Source organism: Rhinatrema bivittatum, chromosome 6 (genome assembly GCF_901001135.1).
Source record: "Rhinatrema bivittatum chromosome 6, aRhiBiv1.1, whole genome shotgun sequence".
NCBI lineage: Eukaryota > Metazoa > Chordata > Amphibia > Gymnophiona > Rhinatrematidae > Rhinatrema > Rhinatrema bivittatum.
This window is the reverse complement of record NC_042620.1, coordinates 107,841,480-107,860,000: the sequence shown is the minus strand read 5'-3', so window position 1 is coordinate 107,860,000 and position 18,521 is coordinate 107,841,480. Positions and strand designations below refer to the sequence as shown.

At 43.4% G+C, this 18,521-nt stretch overlaps 1 protein-coding gene across 8 annotated transcripts in view; it reads right to left on the bottom strand.

The window, feature by feature from the left end:
- UBR3 (ubiquitin protein ligase E3 component n-recognin 3) overlaps positions 1-18,521 on the bottom strand; it is a 672,099-nt gene that overhangs the window by 377,456 nt on the left and 276,122 nt on the right. For 4 of the 8 annotated variants that reach the window (XM_029605729.1, XM_029605732.1, XM_029605731.1 and 1 more), the window contains exons 22-24: positions 10,859-11,029; positions 10,554-10,586; positions 5,206-5,669 (exon numbers count right to left, since the gene is read on the bottom strand). In XM_029605729.1, coding sequence (XP_029461589.1) covers positions 5,206-5,669; positions 10,554-10,586; positions 10,859-11,029 — 668 coding nt within the window. The remainder of the gene's footprint in view (positions 1-5,205; positions 5,670-10,553; positions 10,587-10,858; positions 11,030-18,521) is intronic. The other 4 variants (XM_029605733.1, XM_029605734.1, XM_029605735.1 and 1 more) reach the window with 1 other exon arrangement.

Genomic DNA, 18,521 nt, shown 5'->3' with positions numbered 1-18,521 from the left:
AAGTTAGCCAGTTAAATTTACGTGGCTAACTTGTCCCTGAAATACAGCCCATATCCACATGGTCTGAATATAAATCTGATAAGGTTATGCAGGTAACTTTGCCATTTACCAACTTGCTGAATATTGCCATAAAAACAAAACAGCAGCAGTCAATTCCTCCCCTCTTCCCCCTCCAAAAAATAAATAAATAAATAAAATTTTAGACCAGGCCAGGACACCCTCCCGTCCTTTCCCCACAAATGTTTCAAAACATAGCTGTGAAATACCTTTCGCTAGTGTTATACTTGACGCACTGGAATTAAGACCTCATTGAAGCCTATGGGTTTCTGTTCTTTTCTCATCTTTTCCACTGAACTTGAGGGGGAGAGATGAGTGAGCGTGTGGGGTAGTTGTGTGTGAGTGGAGTAAGGTGTATATAGACTGATTGGTGAATGTGCGACTGTGAAGCATGTGGTGATAAAGTTTATGAATAGGGGTGTGGGAAACAGAGCGGTGTTTCCCAGGCTGGAGGGCACAAAGCAACAAAGACTCCAGCTTTTTCTAATGCAGATAAACTTTATTCAAATCACAGCACTTCAATCAGGACTGCCTACCTTTGAAGTACATTGCCAACTCCTTGGGGTCTGGGTCAGCATAGATTAACAGGAGCTGCCTCTCCTGGAGATGTAGGGGCTTCATGAACCCAGATGGGCTACACTTTTACACTCCCCAGTTGATCCTGTCCACAGAACTCTCCCCCTCTGTGGGATTTAAGGTGAACTAAGCCTCTAGCCTGGCCTGCACATACAACAAGGGGGAAAATGGGGTCACTCCTCTACAGGGATTTACATGGATTGAAAAATTGGAAATTTGTTTCTGTGAAGAGACTATGTGAAGACAGGGAGCTTTTGCTGACAATTGCCAAGACTGTAGCTGTTATCTGTCTTATTTTTTTGTTATATTATACTGTCCTTCGTATCACATACTTTCTATGAGTGTCTTCACAGAATAAAAATTATTTTGAAAAACAAAAAAAGTATCTGTGGCCCAGCGGCTCTCTTCCCAAGTCTCCAATATGTAAAATAATTGTAGCATGGCCTAGCAGTGCTAACTGCTCCCTTCCCCTAACTTTACAAGAAATTGTGCCAAAATCACATACACCCTCTGAACCACCCCTAAAAGTGTTCCCAATTCAGAGTGAGAGGAGGGGCTCTTACCTCCTCCATCTGAGCTTAATACTAAGTGCCCATAGCTCTGACACAGTAACCAGTACTTAGTATTAATTTATTCATTGCATTCAGTCAAAGACTAGACCATTCCCTAACAGCTATCAGTGAAAAGACCAATCTCTGTTCAGAATTTAGCTCTAACAGAGATTGGTGCCTTCACTGTTAGTTATTTGTGAATGGACCAATCATAGTATTAATTTATTTACTACATTCAGACAAAGTGCCAGTAGCTGTCAAAGCTATGGACATTTAGTATTAAACTGACCTGGAGGAGTTAATAGCCTCTCTCCTCTTCTCACTCTGAATTAGGGTCAGTTTTAGGGGATGAGGATGATTTTAGAACACAGATTTTTTTTTTTTTTTAAGGTAGGATATGGGGGAGTGATAAGAGCTGCTTGACCGTGTTACTATTTTACTTATTGAAGGTCCCGACACAAACTCGTTCCATGGTTGCTAAGCCAAGGCTAATTTTTATTCTTTTAGCCTTTTCTGGGGAAAGGAATCCAGGGGGCGAGGGTGGCAATGGGGGCAATGAGAATCAGCTACTATTGGGTCAGTATTTTTTTTGTGCATGTGTCACCTGGTTAACTTTGACAGAATTTCTTCTGACTAAATTTAGCTGGATAACTATCTGGTTAGTGCTGATATTCAGTAATAGCTGGATAAAATCAAACCACAACCCACCACTGCTTCTTTAACTGGATACATTTTAACCAGCTAACCAATTACCAGGTTATAATCTGACAATTCAGCAAAAGGAGATTAAATTCATGGAGTTTGTCCAGCTAACTTAAATTAGCCAGACAAATCCTTTAGAATATTGACCCCACCTAGTCCTCTGCATAGCCTTCCTGCTCCTCCTTTCCCACAGCAGAACCTAACAGGTCCTCCATACATCCCCCTCTTTCTACACATGGGGAGAAAGGATAATCATTCAGATCAAATGGAGAAGATATCCATTCAGATTACCTACTTCAGTTTTCTCTCATTTTTGGTCTACTAGTTACATATTTTAACCACCTGTTCATTTTAGTCCACTTAGTTATTTTGACTGAAACATCACCACCTGACAATTTTTTTTTAACCTTTATGTTTTCTCCAACTCAGTCATAATCAGGGTTGGGATCCTAGCACTATGAGCCTTCATTTGCAACTAGCCAGGGATTTTTACCCCATTTCACATCCCCTCTCCACATACCTAGTCTAGTCAATGCAATAATAGTCCTTGGCTGGAGGCCATGTACTGGGGCGTCATCTGAACCCCTGCAGTCATGGACCAAGTGTCACTCTTAAACGATGACCACAACTCCCTCCCCCCCCCCCCCCCCAGGGACAGTGAGTGCTGCCTCCAGCCAAGCCAGGAAACAGAAAATCTGATTCAGAGATAAAACCAAGGACCTTCCACATGGCAGTGCAACACTGCCACTGAGCCGTTATGTTGGCCCAACATCTGGTACTTTTGTTTTTTTGGTTTTCAAAATACTTTTTATTGAAAAGAGATAAGCATATTATACAACAAGACTCACTTTCTAGTAACTACAAAAAGATTCATATCACAGTAAAAAGTAAATGTTCTTAAATTTAACATGCAAACATATGTTTATTTTTAGAAATATGAAACTGAAGACAAAAGTGTTACACCAAAGCAAAGCTAATATTAATGCGAGTAAGAGGATAATTGTTACTCTAGTAAAGGAGGAGACAACAGAGGACCATCTTTATTTAAAAAGAGGTCTTTTTTTTTTTATTTAAAACAAAGTCAAGAGCTGGTGGGCAGAATCACATTTTCTGCTTCTAAACATCATATACCAGTCAGCAATTGGTGACATTTCAAAAAGCACTCATTTAGAAGCTAAGGAATGATGAGTAAAAGAGGGATACAATATCCTGAGCACCCAGTTAGATGTTGACTACATTAAAACAAAAAGAGTAACATTAGAAAAAGCAATCCCTGTGCCTCTCTTACTGCAATAAGTGTTCTACTTATCCTGAAAAAATGTAGGAGGCACTGCTGTTTTAGAAGGTCGAAAAACTATAAACTACCACTTGGAAAAGTTTGCTAGTATGTTAAGAACTTCAGTAAAAAAGAAAAAAAAAAACTCACTAGGAATTTATACATGGTACATTATACAGGCAATAACTAAAAGAAGATTTGAACATGGGAAGACGAGAACATGGGAAGACGAGAAGACGAGAACATGGGAAGATGGATCTTTAGTTTTATATACTGCTCCCCATTGTGCATTAAGGGCCGGATTTTAAAAGCTTTACGTGAGTAGAAGGGTTACACGCGCCGGGCCTATTTTATAAAGGCCCGGTGACGTGCATAAAGCCCCGGAACGCGTCTAAGTCCCAGGGCTTCAAAAAAGGGGCGGTCCGGGGGTGGGGCAGGGCAGTCCGTGGACAGGGCGGGGCCAGAGGCCTCTGGCACAGCAGCCGGCAGGCGCAAAAGGTAAGATAGAGGTCGGGGAGTTGGAATAGTGCTAGGGGATGGAAAGGTTAGAGGAAGGGGTGGGAAGGTTAGATTAGAGGGAAGGGAATGGGGGAAGGCTGCGGGCGTCAGCGCTTGCAAGATGCACTAGTGTACACCCCCTTGCACTTGCTGACCTCCAATTTTATAACATGCACGCGCCTGCATGCGCATGTTATAAAATCGGGCGTCCATGTGTGTGCGCCGGGTAGCACGTGCACATGTATGCCCGCGCATACCTTTGAAAATCTACCCCATTCCTAGCCCCAGCAATGGGGACCATTCAAAGTGGTGTACAATAGTTAAAATAAAAATACAATTCAACAAACAAAAGCATTACAGAATAAGACAAACACAAAAAATAACTAACAGCAAAATAAGAGACTAGAGGAACTTGAAAGCCAACTAATCAATCATCAGTTCCTACCCATCAAAGACTCAAAACAACTAAATTAAGGAAAAAGAAAGAGAACCTGATAAATTAGCACTGCACCTCCCAACAGCGGACCATAATTTTCCACATGAGCACCAGACATCTACCTTCAAACCATAAGAAAAATCCATGATTTTACCTTTTTTGTATAATTCTGCTCCATCTTCATATCTGGTGAGAGACTGCTCTATAACAGGGGTAGTGTCATGAAAAAAGACCTAGCTCCCTTAACTGAAAGCACACATAAGAAAGCATCCCAGTGTGACATATCACTTCAACTTATTTTTCAAACAGAGAGCCAGAGCCTCTCATACCTCAAAGTTAAAGATTTTAAAATTTGGCCATGCAGTAAGTAATCTCTAGCTAATGTAGAGAGCATAAAAAGTTGATTTCCTCATCCACAAATATGTGATTTGGGTCCAATCTAGCAGGTGTTTTTTTCTGCATGTGAACTTCTTTAATGGTGGCTACAGCAGCACTGCAGGGGCACCTCCTCTGGGCCTCAGTAGGGATATAAGCATTAATAACCAACACTACAAGTGTGCAGTACAGCATGAACTTTACTGAAAGAGCTCCAGTAAGCGAATAGTATTAGTGTGATCACAATGGAAATTATGGATGCTGATCATTTTACAGCTTAACATAAAAAACTTTCAGGTGCTGCAAATTTTTCCTAGTACTGGTGTATTCCCAGTGATTGAAATAACACCCACTCTTAATTTAATTGGTATATATTTAATCCAATATATCATCTTATTCTGCTTCTTTGCAAAACGACATATTGATAGATATGGACATTTAATAACCTGTCTCATCATTCAACTTGGCAAACATCACATCTCACTCTCTGCATGTTGCTACTCAGAATGGAGTTAAATTTCAAGACAGACTTCCTGGGACACTGTCATTTGATGGTTGCTAAGAATGCTCCACTGCCTCCAAGCCCCTCTACTCACCATAAATATGAACAACATGACCCACCCACTATGACTTGCTTTTTAGGTATGCATACCAACACACAAAGAAAACCTATTATACGCTTTGAACTATATATAGAAATGCCCAAACCTTTTTCTAAATAGAAAAATGTTTACCTTTCTTCTTTGTCCAAAGCTTTTTTCTCTGCAGGACTTGTCTTTTTTGGCGGCACAGGGGGAGCTGACTTTTTGCAGATCTCCTCAATGCTGTGCTTGTTCGATCTATTCTGTGCTGCAACCTTTAACAAAATTCTTTCTACCGCTGACATTCCATCACCATGTGAATATTTATGCAGATCAGGCTGGATTAAGGCCTCTGGATCATCCACCCAGGGAGGGTAATATGAATTTTGTTTTCCTGAGAGTTTGTGGTGTAATTTAATGAGCAGTGACAGCATGCTTTCCTTGACTTCCAGAATGACAGTAGTTAGCTGTGGAGTTGAACCTGGTGCAGACCATTTCATTACTGATGTTTTCGGTCGAACTACTTGGTTTGCTTCATTAGCGTTCCGATTTATGATCTCCTGGAATTTCTTTCTACGTTCAGCAACTAAGCTGAAAACTTGAGCTGTTCCTGAATTCTTAAAAAAAAAAAGATTGCATATAAATGTAATAACTGAGCAAAACTGAAGTTTAAACCTAGTAAGAAATGTCCATATAACTGCTAAGTAACTAAACACAGCCTATAACAAACAAAATTGACAGTCATACAGTAGATGCCCTTACTTAGCAATTTCTGCTACTAAAATAATCATAAGTCAAATTAAGCCAAGCACTGATTTCTGATATGTATTTTACACTCACCAAGGTTTCCCTTCCAAAGAATCTATCATTATGGCATATAAATATATACATTTTTTACACAACAAATTTTGACTGGATTGCTCAGCTTAATTTTACTCTTGCATAGAGAAGGGAAAACAGAATTTACCACAATAAGTATTCAGAGTAATAAACTAATTTTCATCATCTTCCAACAGGTCTGATTTTCCAATCTTCAAAAAAGGTCAACATAGTTACTCTATTTTTATTTTAAAAAATGTGGATTTTACTTCCATTTCCAATGGATGACATTTTGTTTTGTATGAAATAAAGTCTAGAACAGCAAGAGTTATAAATCAAAGTACCAGTGGAACTGAAAGGCACTAGTGAACGCATGTTGATTTTCAATCCAATGCCCTGTTAGGCAGTCTGACAAAGAAGATCTGTGCCAGCATGTACTCCATACACTCAGCTAGGGTGTTGCATCACAGAAACACTGGTACAGATACTAGTGTGTCCCACAGCTACAAAAGCTTTCACTTTAATGTGTACAAACAATTCACAGAAAAAGAATATAAAAATCAGTTCTTCTACTGCTACAGAAAAGGATCTATATCATGGGACATCTTTAATGGCTGCAGATATTTCTGGAAACCTCATTTATATTATGGTATATACCCCAAATAAATGATAAATGCAATTTTTCCTCTTCTAAATTTTTTTTAATTATTAAAGGATCCTTCCTGCCAATCTGGGAGTGGCTTTGTTGGAGGAGTATCATAGAACAAAGGTATCTTATTAGCAAGTATGATCATCAGTTGTTTAAATCAGAAATAATTTGCCAACATGCCTGCTCCAAGGAAAGCCAGAAGGAAAAGAATTAAGCAGGTTTGATATTTTTTCTCTTGGTTTTGAATTACAATGAAGATCTTGCAGTGTGTAGCTAACTTATAAATCATGCAGATGGACTGTACACCAAATCAGTATAGCCAGAACAGTGACCTCGCAAAGTCTCACTTTTGCTAGAACTATTCTAACATGACTTATGAAAAATTATATATTATCTATAAGTAGGAGAGAAAAAAAAGCAGATTTATTAGACTTATCACAAAGGACAAGCAATAAAGTCAGCAATAAATCTTTAAGACTGGATATATAACAGATTAGTAAACAATTTTCAATGTTACAGTTTTCACTAAATATATACAATAGTAGTAATTTAAACAAAAAGTAAGCATACAAATCACTGCATTTCTGTGAGCTATAAAATAATTATATACTTTAAAAAATTAACTTGGACTCCACAATGCAATGAACTAGTCAGTCATTTGAGAAAAGCATTCCAAAGAAAACCAAGATTAATTTAAGCATATTCGGATTTGATAAAGCTAAACAGCCCAATATTTTAGATGTTAGTATCTCCAACTGCAGCAGCATAAAAGGCCCATAAAATCAGCCTATTTTTGCATAAAATGAACAGCCACCAATAAAAACATTTAATACCCTTAACAGAAAGCAGTATTTATATATTTTAAACTAAACACTACGTAAGTTATAGTGGTTGAAGTTAAAAAAAAAAATTAAAAAATCTATATAATAGAACACAAACATTGCTCACTTTTTGACAACTCCCTTATTCTTACTGAAACGGTTACAAAATCGTGAGTTAATTGAATGCAAGATGCTCTTCCATTGTAAATAGATTCTTTTGTATTTTTTTTTATAACTGAATTATGAATGCTTAGGAAGAAGGTTAAGGTGATTTTACTCATGGAAATTACTAAACCTCATTTGCGAGATTGAGGGGAATGGTTGGCAAAGGCTGATAACTGCTAAACAAAAGAAAAACAGGATTGACAAAACCACTGCGTGAAGTAACGTCATGTGTTATGGTCTCCCCCTTTTAATTATATGGGAAGCAGTGGAAGAGTGACAGAATTTGGACTGGCTATTAGGAGTGTTTTAATGTTTTTGTTTGTGGCAGAAAGAATTTTTATGTTAACCCTGGGCATTCCATAAGGTCCAGGGAAGTGATATATAAGTTTTGGTTTTTTTAAACAAATAAATGAATTTAAATAAAAGATGCATGAATAGACAGTAGTTGGGTTATGCATTTGTTTTACCTGAATAGGTAAAATGTGACTAATAAGTTGATTTTTTGTTTGATTTGTTCCAAAGCAAAACTAAATTCATCCAAAAGAAATAAAAAATTTTGTTTTTTGAAATAAATATGCTAGGATCCTTTAAAAAAAAAAAATACAAAATTAGCAAACAGACTTTCAAAAACAGTCTCAATGGGCAGTGGAGCCCAGCTAACTATATCTGATACTCTAATCATTGGGTCAGGGGGCTTATGCCATCTGCCTCCCGTGTTAAAACACTAGCCTGCCAACATTTATTTATTTATTTATTTATTTAACATTTTTCTATACCGAACTTCATGACAAGCTTCATATCAGGCCGGTTTACATCAAACTTGGGGGTTAACTTAACAAGAGACCATATAACAAGAAGGCCGAAGCGCAGTTACAAATAACAGGGGGAAAGAACTTGGAGGCTAGTGTAGCCAGGAAATAAAGGACAGGAAAAAACATGTGGGAAGTTTAAGCAGGGGATCAGCCAGTCACCTCTCCTGACTCTTCCCTGATCCCTGTTGGAACCCTTCACCTGCCCTAAGGCCAGAGAGAAGGGAGATAGCCAACCCTCACTCAGAAGAGAGTTCTGAACAGGATCTGGCTACTTTACTCCAGAGTGAAATGAAGAAAGGAATACGAAGCTACTGCTCTTACTATTTAATTGAGCGGGAGGGAGATAAAGTTATCCCCTTCTCCCCACTGAGCGCAGGGCAGGTCTGGGGATCTAAGGGGGATCAGAAAGAAGAGAGATATCGGGGGGGGGGGGGGGCTGGCTGCTACCACACTCAAATTTTCCAGGTGGTACAATCCCCTTGTCCCTCCAGAAAGGGGGGGGGGGGCTTACAGGAGTCATCTGGGCAAGGGCTTTTTCTGGGAAACTCCTCTACCACTGAAATTATTTCCAAAGGTCTGCAGGTGGGTAGAGTGCAGTAGGTGAGGAAGGGAACTGGTGATTCCAGCCTCCCAACTCAGCACATACCTTTTTTATGTTATCTTCTTTACTGGAGGGAGCTAGGGCACACTATTTCTGAATAGTCTGCACTATTTAACAAAAACTAACAAAATAAACCAAATCAAAAATTCCTCACAAAACAAATGAACGATCCAAACCAAAAATTATTGCCATTAGACTTCTAGAGTAGCTAATGGTTGATGCCTTCATGATTTGCACTATGCTCACAAGTTTCAAACTTGTGCTAATTCAATCCCTTTTTATATCTGTTACTATGCCTACCACACACGCACACTTAGTAGTAAAAGCCCATCCAGGATGGGGAAATACTGCAAAGTGTAGAATGTATCTAACTGGTAGTATGGTAATAGACAGTGCATGCTGAGCTTGGGTGTACACTGTGTGGTAGGAGAAAGTGGATTGACTATTCAGAGAGCAAGCGAGACTGAATTGGAGACTACATCCAGAGAGAAGAGCACATCTCAGTTTCTATATGTGGTAGTAGAAAGTGGACTGGACAACAGAGAGATGGGAGAAGATGAAGAGTACAAAGAAAGAGGAATGGAGCTCAATTCCCAGTCAGTGGAGCGAAATCAAAGAGAACAGGGAGAGGGATAGAGATGAATTTGCATAATTACTATGCAGGTATGAGGCAGCTTTCCTCTTTATTATGATTAGATATCTCTCTCTGTGCAATTACAATTGGGGAGATGTTGCATATGTACTAAGGATACTATTTGTACATCAAAGGAAATGGATCCCCTGAATTGCTAGAGTCACTCAACTATCAATGTGCCAGAAGTACTTTTTATTAAATTGGAAACTTGCGGCGACGGTCACATTTTGGCTGCCCTCAATGACATTCATATCTCATACTGGTTCTTCGGGGGGGGGGGTAAAGAGGATGCTGTGTGGGGGGAAATAATTGTAAAAGAGCCACATGTTTGTATTGATGACCTGGGGGGTTAAGAGCATAGGCCACTCAGGCATGATGGTTTGTGTTGTTACTCTGTTCAATGCTCAATAAAAAAGTGTTAAAACTAAGCCTAAATAGAATTAAACAAGCCTTGAGATAAATACAAATTTCATATATGTATGAAGAGGGCGAGGATTGATGCAGAATCAGTGATAATGTACGATTCTTGCAATATTTTGTGATTTTAATTTCAATCCCAAGGTCAGCAACCCATCTATTTTACTTTATTTTTTTAAATATGCATCTCTCCTAGCTCCATCCCTTTTTCCCAACTCAAGGCAAACAACCCCATGCAGACTGGTTTCCCCATTGATATTTATATTTCCTAGGGAAACTGCTTAATTGGTGCAGCTTGAATGCCTATTCTTTTCTAATCCAAGAATACAGTGAGAGAATGTAACATGTACTTGAATTTAAAATTTATAATTCAGTTATTTTAAAAATAAAAAATATCAATGCATAGGAAAGATGTGTGAATAGACAGTTATGGATGAAGCCATGATGATTGACTACTGTATATAAGGTTCAAACTTGTACCAATTCAACCCCTTTGAGTCTATATAAAATCTTGAAATCAAACCTATATTAAACCCTAAATGCCAGTGAAGGGTATTAAACAATTAACATCACATAAATCTACCTCTCTTTGGAGAGCTGTAGATCGTCTTGGATTCTGGCAAGTTGTGGGAAAAAAAAAAAAGTAGATGCATGAATATCATTGGGAAAACAACAAATATTTAAAATTAACCTGCCATCTCCCAATTTTTTAAAATCAGGATTTGTATGAAAAAACATTTAGCAACTGCATACCAAACAGATATAATACTTCTATGAAATTCAAGTTACTCTATTTCATTACTGTTTATGAGATAAAAGCGCAGGCTTAAAACCTAACATTATGGCACACTAATCACAAAGGTAGTAGTATGGCACCCTCTCACTTACTTGTGCAGAAGGCAAGCTGTCAGAGCTGGTACTTGCAGGAGGTTCTCTCTTCACTTCCGGAGCAGTCTCTGGTACCCTCACTCTAACATAGTTAATAAAGTGGCGCATGTTACACACCAGGTTGTTACCCGGAAACCAACTGTCATGGCAATGCTCCTGTCCATCAGAATCCTTAAAAATAATTAAGAGCCATTACAAATGAGTTAATATTAACCTTTGAAACAATATACATATACTGAAGGTAATTTTCAAAGTAGTTAACACACATAAATATAACACACTATTGTAACAATTTTCAAAAGCCATTTGTAAAACCTATGGAAAATTCAATGACATTGTAACTTTACAGGGGTAAAGTGCATTTACATGTGTAAAACCCAGTTTTATGTGTGTAAATCCTTTTGAAAATCACCCCTATTTGTAGATAAAGAGGTTGATGTACTAAAGTGTGAATTTTTTGCAAAACATGTTTCACAGCAAAAAGTTTGCATGACACCCAAAATTATGCAAAAATGTAAAAGACTGGGCATTTTGCAAGAAATGTTGCTAAAAGTAGCCTTCTCAAGAATACATTTTCATGCACAGCTGGCTACGTGCAAAGATTTATTCAAATCCCCCGTAATGAGCTGAAACGATGCAAAAATCACATAAAACAACTCAGAGGGGGATTCTGTGAAAAGGGCATATGAAAAAGGTTTTGCCAACCTGTTTTCTCAAAAAAGAAGATTAATAATGGTCTGGCCTGGGGACAGAAGAGCTTCATGTGAGGGACCACATGGCCTGGATAAGGATCTCCCCCCCAAACAAAAAAAAAGTATAGGAAAGTTTCTAGTGGGCCAGCAGCACCTGACCTCTGAGTTAAAACGTAAGGGCTTTTACAAGTCCTGACCCCTTGTCCTCTTCAACACAAAAACATCCAGACTGTGCCCCCTACCCTTGAACCTCCCATTTACCCTGGAGACAGAAGTGCCCATTCACCCATGCTCCACTGGCCACCATTTCCAAAATGGTACCGGCTGATACAAATGAATAGGGTTAGCTGATCAGCCGGCACCATTTTGGAAAATGGGAGCTGATGGAGCAGAAGCACGTGGACATCGCTCTTATCCCCGGAAACCCAACCCCCAAAAGCTAATCAAGCAAGCGGGGGGGGGGGGGGGGGGAATGGTCACAGTTTAGAATTTTTTTGTGTGCGCGCTGAGAAGGACAAGGCAACGGGGCTTGTAAAAGCTCTGCACACTCACACTTTTTTGCCCTGTGACTTCCCTTTGCTTGGGGGAGGGTGGAACACCTCACACGGGCTGCATGGCCCCTTTGCAACATGGTAGTCACATCTAGGGCCACCAACCTGGAAATATATTTCATGCGTTGTCATGGCAAGAAACATGCAAAGTTCCAGGCTGTGGCAATGTGCTGAACATTTCACAAGAAATTTTGCTACATAGGCAAATGAACTGCTAACCCGTGGTAAATATCGTGGGTTAGTACATCAGCCTCAGAGAGAAGTATAGATATCTAAGTAATCAGAGGCATTTCAACCAAAAATAATTAGGGAATGCCAAGCACTGATTTATTGAGCACCAGCCAAACCAACCTGTGTGGAAAATCACAGGGATCTGGTAGTCTGGCACCATTAAATTGAAAGTTAGAGCATACATAGTTGTAGAGAAATCTTTAATTAGCCTCATTGTATAGCATTTATTTTTGTTACATTATCAGAAGCTACAAGTAGTTTAACATCTAAACAAATACTTAATACTGTATATTCCTTGTGAAGATAAGCCAAATATTAGGTACATAAATTCTCAAATACTTATAGTTCTGATAGGACACAGTTGGGTTTTTTTTTTAACAAAGTTACTGACTTTTCATATGAAAAGAAATAGATATCAAAATTGCTTCTGAATTAAATACAAACAAGTGTGTTTATGTATCTCTATGTAAGAAATCAGCTACAATCAACTATAAGAACATAATACGTTGAAATCGTTGGCTCAGTGTCCTGCGGCAGTCAAAAAAGCAAACAGAATGTTAGGAATTATTAGGAAGGGAATGGTGAATAAAACAGAAAATGTCATAATGCCTCTGTATCGCTCCATGGTGAGACCTGTATACCCTGAAGGAGAGGAGAAGCAGGAGTGATATGATACAGACCTTCAGATACTTGAAAGGTTTTAATGATCCATGGTCAACAACAATCTTTTCCATTGGAAAGAATTCAGTAGAACTAGGAATCATGATTTGAAACTCCAGGAGGGAAGACTTTGAACCAATGTCAGGAAATATTTCTTCATGGAGAGGGTGGTGGAATCCTGGAATGCCCTTCCGGAGGAAGTGGTGAAGACTAAAACTGTGAAGTATTTCAAAGGGGCATGGGATAAACATTGTGGATCCCTACAGGCTAGAGGATGGGAATGAATGAAAAAAGGCATGGGGGTAGCTTGTTGGAATGGTGGTTACTACCCTTAACCAATAAACCTTCATACGGTTAACTCCAACATTGCTCTCTGCTTCAATGGCAAAGGGAAATATGGAAAAGAGAATTTACATACAGAAAACAACCAACAAGGACATTGAACTGTACAGTCTGGGAAAACAAATAAGCATGGGGGTAACTTGCTTGATGCAGCAGTTACTACCCTTAACCAATAAGCCTGTTACCTCACTTTTGATGCAGCTCCAACATTACTCTCTGCTTCAAAAGAAAATTAGGTCTTACCTTCGTTAATTTTCGTTCCTGTGGTACCAAGGATCAGTCCAGACTCCTGGGTTATGCCTCTGCACCAGCAGGTGGAAACAGAGCAAAACTTGACAAGCTCCACTATATATACCAGGGTGCCACCCACAGCCTGTCAGTATTACTCAATGTCAAAAGCAGTGGATATTCTCCATGTAACTAAACTATATACACGAAGATCAACCAGGGAACCCTCTGGTCACTTCCCCCAAGAAGAACCAGACCCGGAAAAAGACCGAATTGACCATGTCTTGCAACAGCAAAAACCTTTTGTCCAACACAGCGGACTCTCCGAACATACTGCAATAAATCGGGCGGGACTCTGGACTGATCCTTGGTACTACAGGAACGAAAATTAACGAAGGTAAGACCTAATTTTCTTTTCCCTGTACGTACCGGATCAGTCCAGACTCCTGGGATGTACCAGAGCTCTCTACCTAGGGTGGGAAACGGAGAGGCCCGCTCTCAAGACACCTGCTCCAAAATTTCCCACTCCAGAATCCTGCACGTCTAATCTATAATGACGCGCAAACATGTGCAATGACTTCCAAGACGCTGCCCGGCAGATCTCCAATGGTGAGATCTGTTGATGCTCCGCCCAGGACGCCGCCTGAGCCCGAGTAGAGTGTGCTTTTAGCCCCAAAGGTAGAGGGCGACCCACCAAAAGGTAAGCAGAATTGATTGTCTCCTTCACCCATCGCGATATGGACGTCTTAGATGCCATATTACCCTTCTTAGGACCATTCCAAAGAATGAAAAAATGATCCGACACCCTGAAGTCATTTGTAACCTCAAGGTAGTGCAAGAGGACCCTACGCACATCCAACTTCTTCAGATCCTGGGAGGATGTATCCGAGGGATCAAGATGGGGAAAGCCGGGAGATCTACCGACTGATTCAGATGAAACCCCGAAACCACCTTGGGAAGGAAAGAAGGGATGGTCCGGAGAGAGATTCCAGATTCAAAAATCCGTAGGAAAGGTTCCCTACACGAAAGGGCCTGAAGTTCCGAGACCCTCCTGGCGGAGGTGATCACTACCAGGAAAACCGCTTTCAACGTGAGATCCTTCAAGGTGGCCCTCTTCAATGGTTCAAAGGGGGGCTTAAACAGGGCCCTGAGAACCAAATTTAAGTTCCAGGAAGGACAAGGTGACACGATTGGAGGACGCAAACGTGTTGCTCCCTTTAGGAAACTAATCAAATCAGGATGAGAAGCTAATGACCGCCCTTCCACGGAACCTCGAAGACAACCCAGCTCTGCCACCTGGACCCGCAACGAACTACAGGACAGCCCCTTTTTGCCAGACCATCCTGCAGGAAAGACAAGATATCAGGAATGGTAGCCCAGGTAGGCCGGACCGACCTAGCAACACACCAGGATTCAAAAACCTTCCAGACTCACATATAGGACAGAGAAGTTGACACCTTGCGGGAACGTAGAAGGGTGGCCACCACTGCATCCGAATAACCTTTCCCTCTCAGACGGCGCCTTTCAAAAGCCATGCTGTTAGACAAAAGCGATCCGCCTGATCAAAACAGATGGGTCCCTGATGTAGAAGATTCGGCAATGGCGGGAGCTGGAGCAGTGCTTCCACTGTCAGGTTGACTAGGTCCGCAAACCATGGCCTTCGCGGCCACTCCGGAGCCACCAGAACGACTTCCGTGGGATGATTTTCTATGCGACGCAGAACTTTGCCTATGAGGGGCCACGGAGGAAACACGTACAGGAGGATTGACGTTGGCCAGGGAAGCGCCAGGGCTTCCACCCCCTCCGCCCCTGGTTCCCTGCGGCGGGCGAAGAAGCGCGGCGCCTTGGCATTCCGAAAGGTTGCCATCAGATCCATGGCCGGTCGCCCCCATCTGGCGCAGATGAGCTGGAATGCGACGTCCGCCAGTTCCCACTCGCCTGGGTGGAGTTGGTGACGGCTCAGAAAATCCGCCTGAAGATGCCTCTCCGCCCACTGGATTAGTAGGCGAGCTTCTAAGGCCACTGGGCGGCTCCGGGTTCCCCCCTGCCGATTGATATAGGCCACTGTGGTTGCATTGTCTGACAAAATTCAGACAGATTTCCCCGAAACCAGGGGCAGAAACGCCCGTAATGCCAGACGCGCCACTCTGGTCTCCAGGCGATTGATCGACCAGCGCAACTCTGTCGCGGACCAGCGTCCCTGCACCAAATGCTGCAAGCAGACCGCTCCCCAACCAGAGAGGCTCGCGTCTGTAGTGACCACTGTCCATTCTGGAGCCACAAGGGAGACCCCTTGAAGAAGCTTGTCCTTCCGTAACCACCACTGCAGGCCGGAGCACGCTACCGCTGTCAGGGGTAATGGCAGCTGGAACTGTTCAGAGACTGGGCTCCAGCGGGAAAGTAACACCGACTGCAAGGGACGCATGTGCGCAAAAGCCCACGGAACCAATTCCAACGTCGAGGCCATGGAGCCAATCAACTGTAAGTAGTCCCAGGCCGTCGGCGGCCGCATCTGTAGAAGAGCCTTGACCTGATCTTGCAGCTTGCGGCAGCGGTCCAGGGAGAGAAAAACCCTGCCTTGGAGTGTGTCGAATAACGCTCCCAAAAATTCCAGAGATTGTGAGGGTTGGAGATGACTCTTGGCCATATTGACCACCCAGCCGAGCAAGTGCAGAAGGTGCAGGACTCGTTGAACTGCGGCCCGACAGAGCTCCTCTGACTTGGCACGAATCAACCAATCATCCAGGTATGGGTGGACTAAGAGGCCCTCCCGACGTAGGTGGGGCACTACCACCACCAGAATCTTGGTGAAAGTCCTGGGGGCCGTAGCGAGGCCGAAAGGCAACGCTTGGAACTGATAGTGCTTCCCCAGCACACAGAAGCGGAGATATTCCTGATGTTCCTTCCTGATCCCGATGTGCAGGTATGCCTCTGTGAGGTCCAGGGACGCCAAGAACTCCCCCGGATGAAGGGACGCGATCATGGATCTCAGGGTCTCCATGCGAAACCACGGGTTCCAGAGACAACGATTGACCTCCTTGAGATAGAGGATGGGAAGAGCCTTCTTTCTTTGGCACGACGAAATATATGGAGTAGTGTCCTCTTCGTTGTTCCGAGACTGGGACTGGAACGATAGCCCCCAGCTCTTCCAATCGGAGCAGCGTCTGAAGGACCACATGTCTCTTGTCTGGGAGTCCGCAAGGGGAGGGAAAAAATCTTGGGCGGGGAAGGCAAGCAAAATCTAAAGCGTAGCCGTGTTTTATCACTTAAAGAACCCACTGGTCTGTTGTGATTGTGGTCCAAGCCTCGTAAAAGAGGGACAGCCTGCCCCCTACCTTTGAAACCGAGGGATTGACCGGCCGGACATCATTGAGCCGACTTGCCGCTCGGTGCAGAACAGGAGGAGGCAGGCCTGCCGAAGCGTCTCCCACAAAAGGACGGAGGCTGCTGCCTACCGCCGCCAGATCGAAAGGAAGGAGAAGAACCACCAGAATGAGAGGGCCGAGGTTTCCGGCTGCTCCGATACCGGGAGCGAGAAGAGTAAGATCCCTTGGAGTGCACCCTGTCCTCCAGCAGTCGGTACCCCCTCTTCTCGCCCAATAGCTGAATCATGTCGTCCAGTTCCTTACTGAACAGCAGCCTGCCCTTGAAGGGGAGAGAGCCCAGACGAGACTTGGAGGCTCCGTCCGCTGCCCAGTTCCTCAACCATAAGAGACGTCTGGCCGAGACAGCAGACACCATAGACCGAGCCGAGGTTCTGAGGAGATCATGCAGGGCATCCGCACTATAGGCAACGACCGCCTCAAGACTCCCGGCCTGTCTGGCTTTTCCTCAGAGAGGCCCTCATTGGCTAGGAGCTGTTGGACCCAACGGAGTCCGGCCCTCAAAGCGAAGTTACTGCAGATCGCTGCTCAGGCCCCCAGCGCCGAGACTTCAAATATCTTCTTCAACTGGATTTCTAACTTCTGATCCTAAAGATCCTTCAGTGCTGTGGTACCCGTGACTGGAATGGTCGTCTGCTTCATCACCGCCGAAACCGACGTGTCCACCTTCGGCACCCTCAGCACCTCTAACGCTTCTTCCGGTAAGGGATACAGTTTATCCATGGCCTTCGTGACCTTCAAACCCAGATCCGGAGTATCCCACTCTCTATAGAGCAGATCAGTGGAGGAGAAGTGAAAAGGGAAGGTAGTTTGAGGGCCACTCAGGCCCAACAACACTGGATCCATGGAGCCACCTCGAGACTCCTCAGGGGGATCCAGTATCCCCAATTCCCCTAAAAATGGCGGGAACGAGAGGGGCTAACTCGTCCCGGCGGAAGAGGCGAATCACCCTCGGGTCATCGCCCTCCGAAGTCTGACCCTGCCGCACCGTCCCCTGTGTGGGAGTACCATCACCCTCTGCCCCCCTCGGGGGCGGGGACTCCTGATCCTCCAGGTCCTCCGAAGTGTCCGACGTGTCTATGACATCCCTGGGTGGGACGGCCCGCAGTGGACGTTTAGCTTTAGAGGGCCCGGGATTTCCTCCATCTGTGGTCGGTTTGTGGGTGCCCCCAGGGGCTCCTGCTGAGGTGGGCGCCTCTTAAGGGTCTTGCGGGCCTTAAAAGCCCGATGCATGGCCAGGATAAAATCCGAGGAAAACGAGGTGCCCAACCCCTCAGAGTCCGTGTCTGTATCCTGGCCCCTCCCGGAGAAACTGGCCTAGGCGCGGGCTGCTGTGGTGAAAGGGAGGGGGGAGAGTCCCTGGATCCCTCCCCGACAGGCCCGGACACCGCGGGGGCCGTTGGCAAAATGGCGGTGGTTCCCGCATTCCCCCTAGCTGCCTTGTGAGCCAACGAGGATCTCGTTCCCACCGCGATCACGACGGACGTCTGGCGCAGCAACACCCCCCAAATCGCCCCCAACGATCCCTCGCCCCCGGGATGCAGGCCAAACACAGCCCATCCCGGGAGAGGCGCGC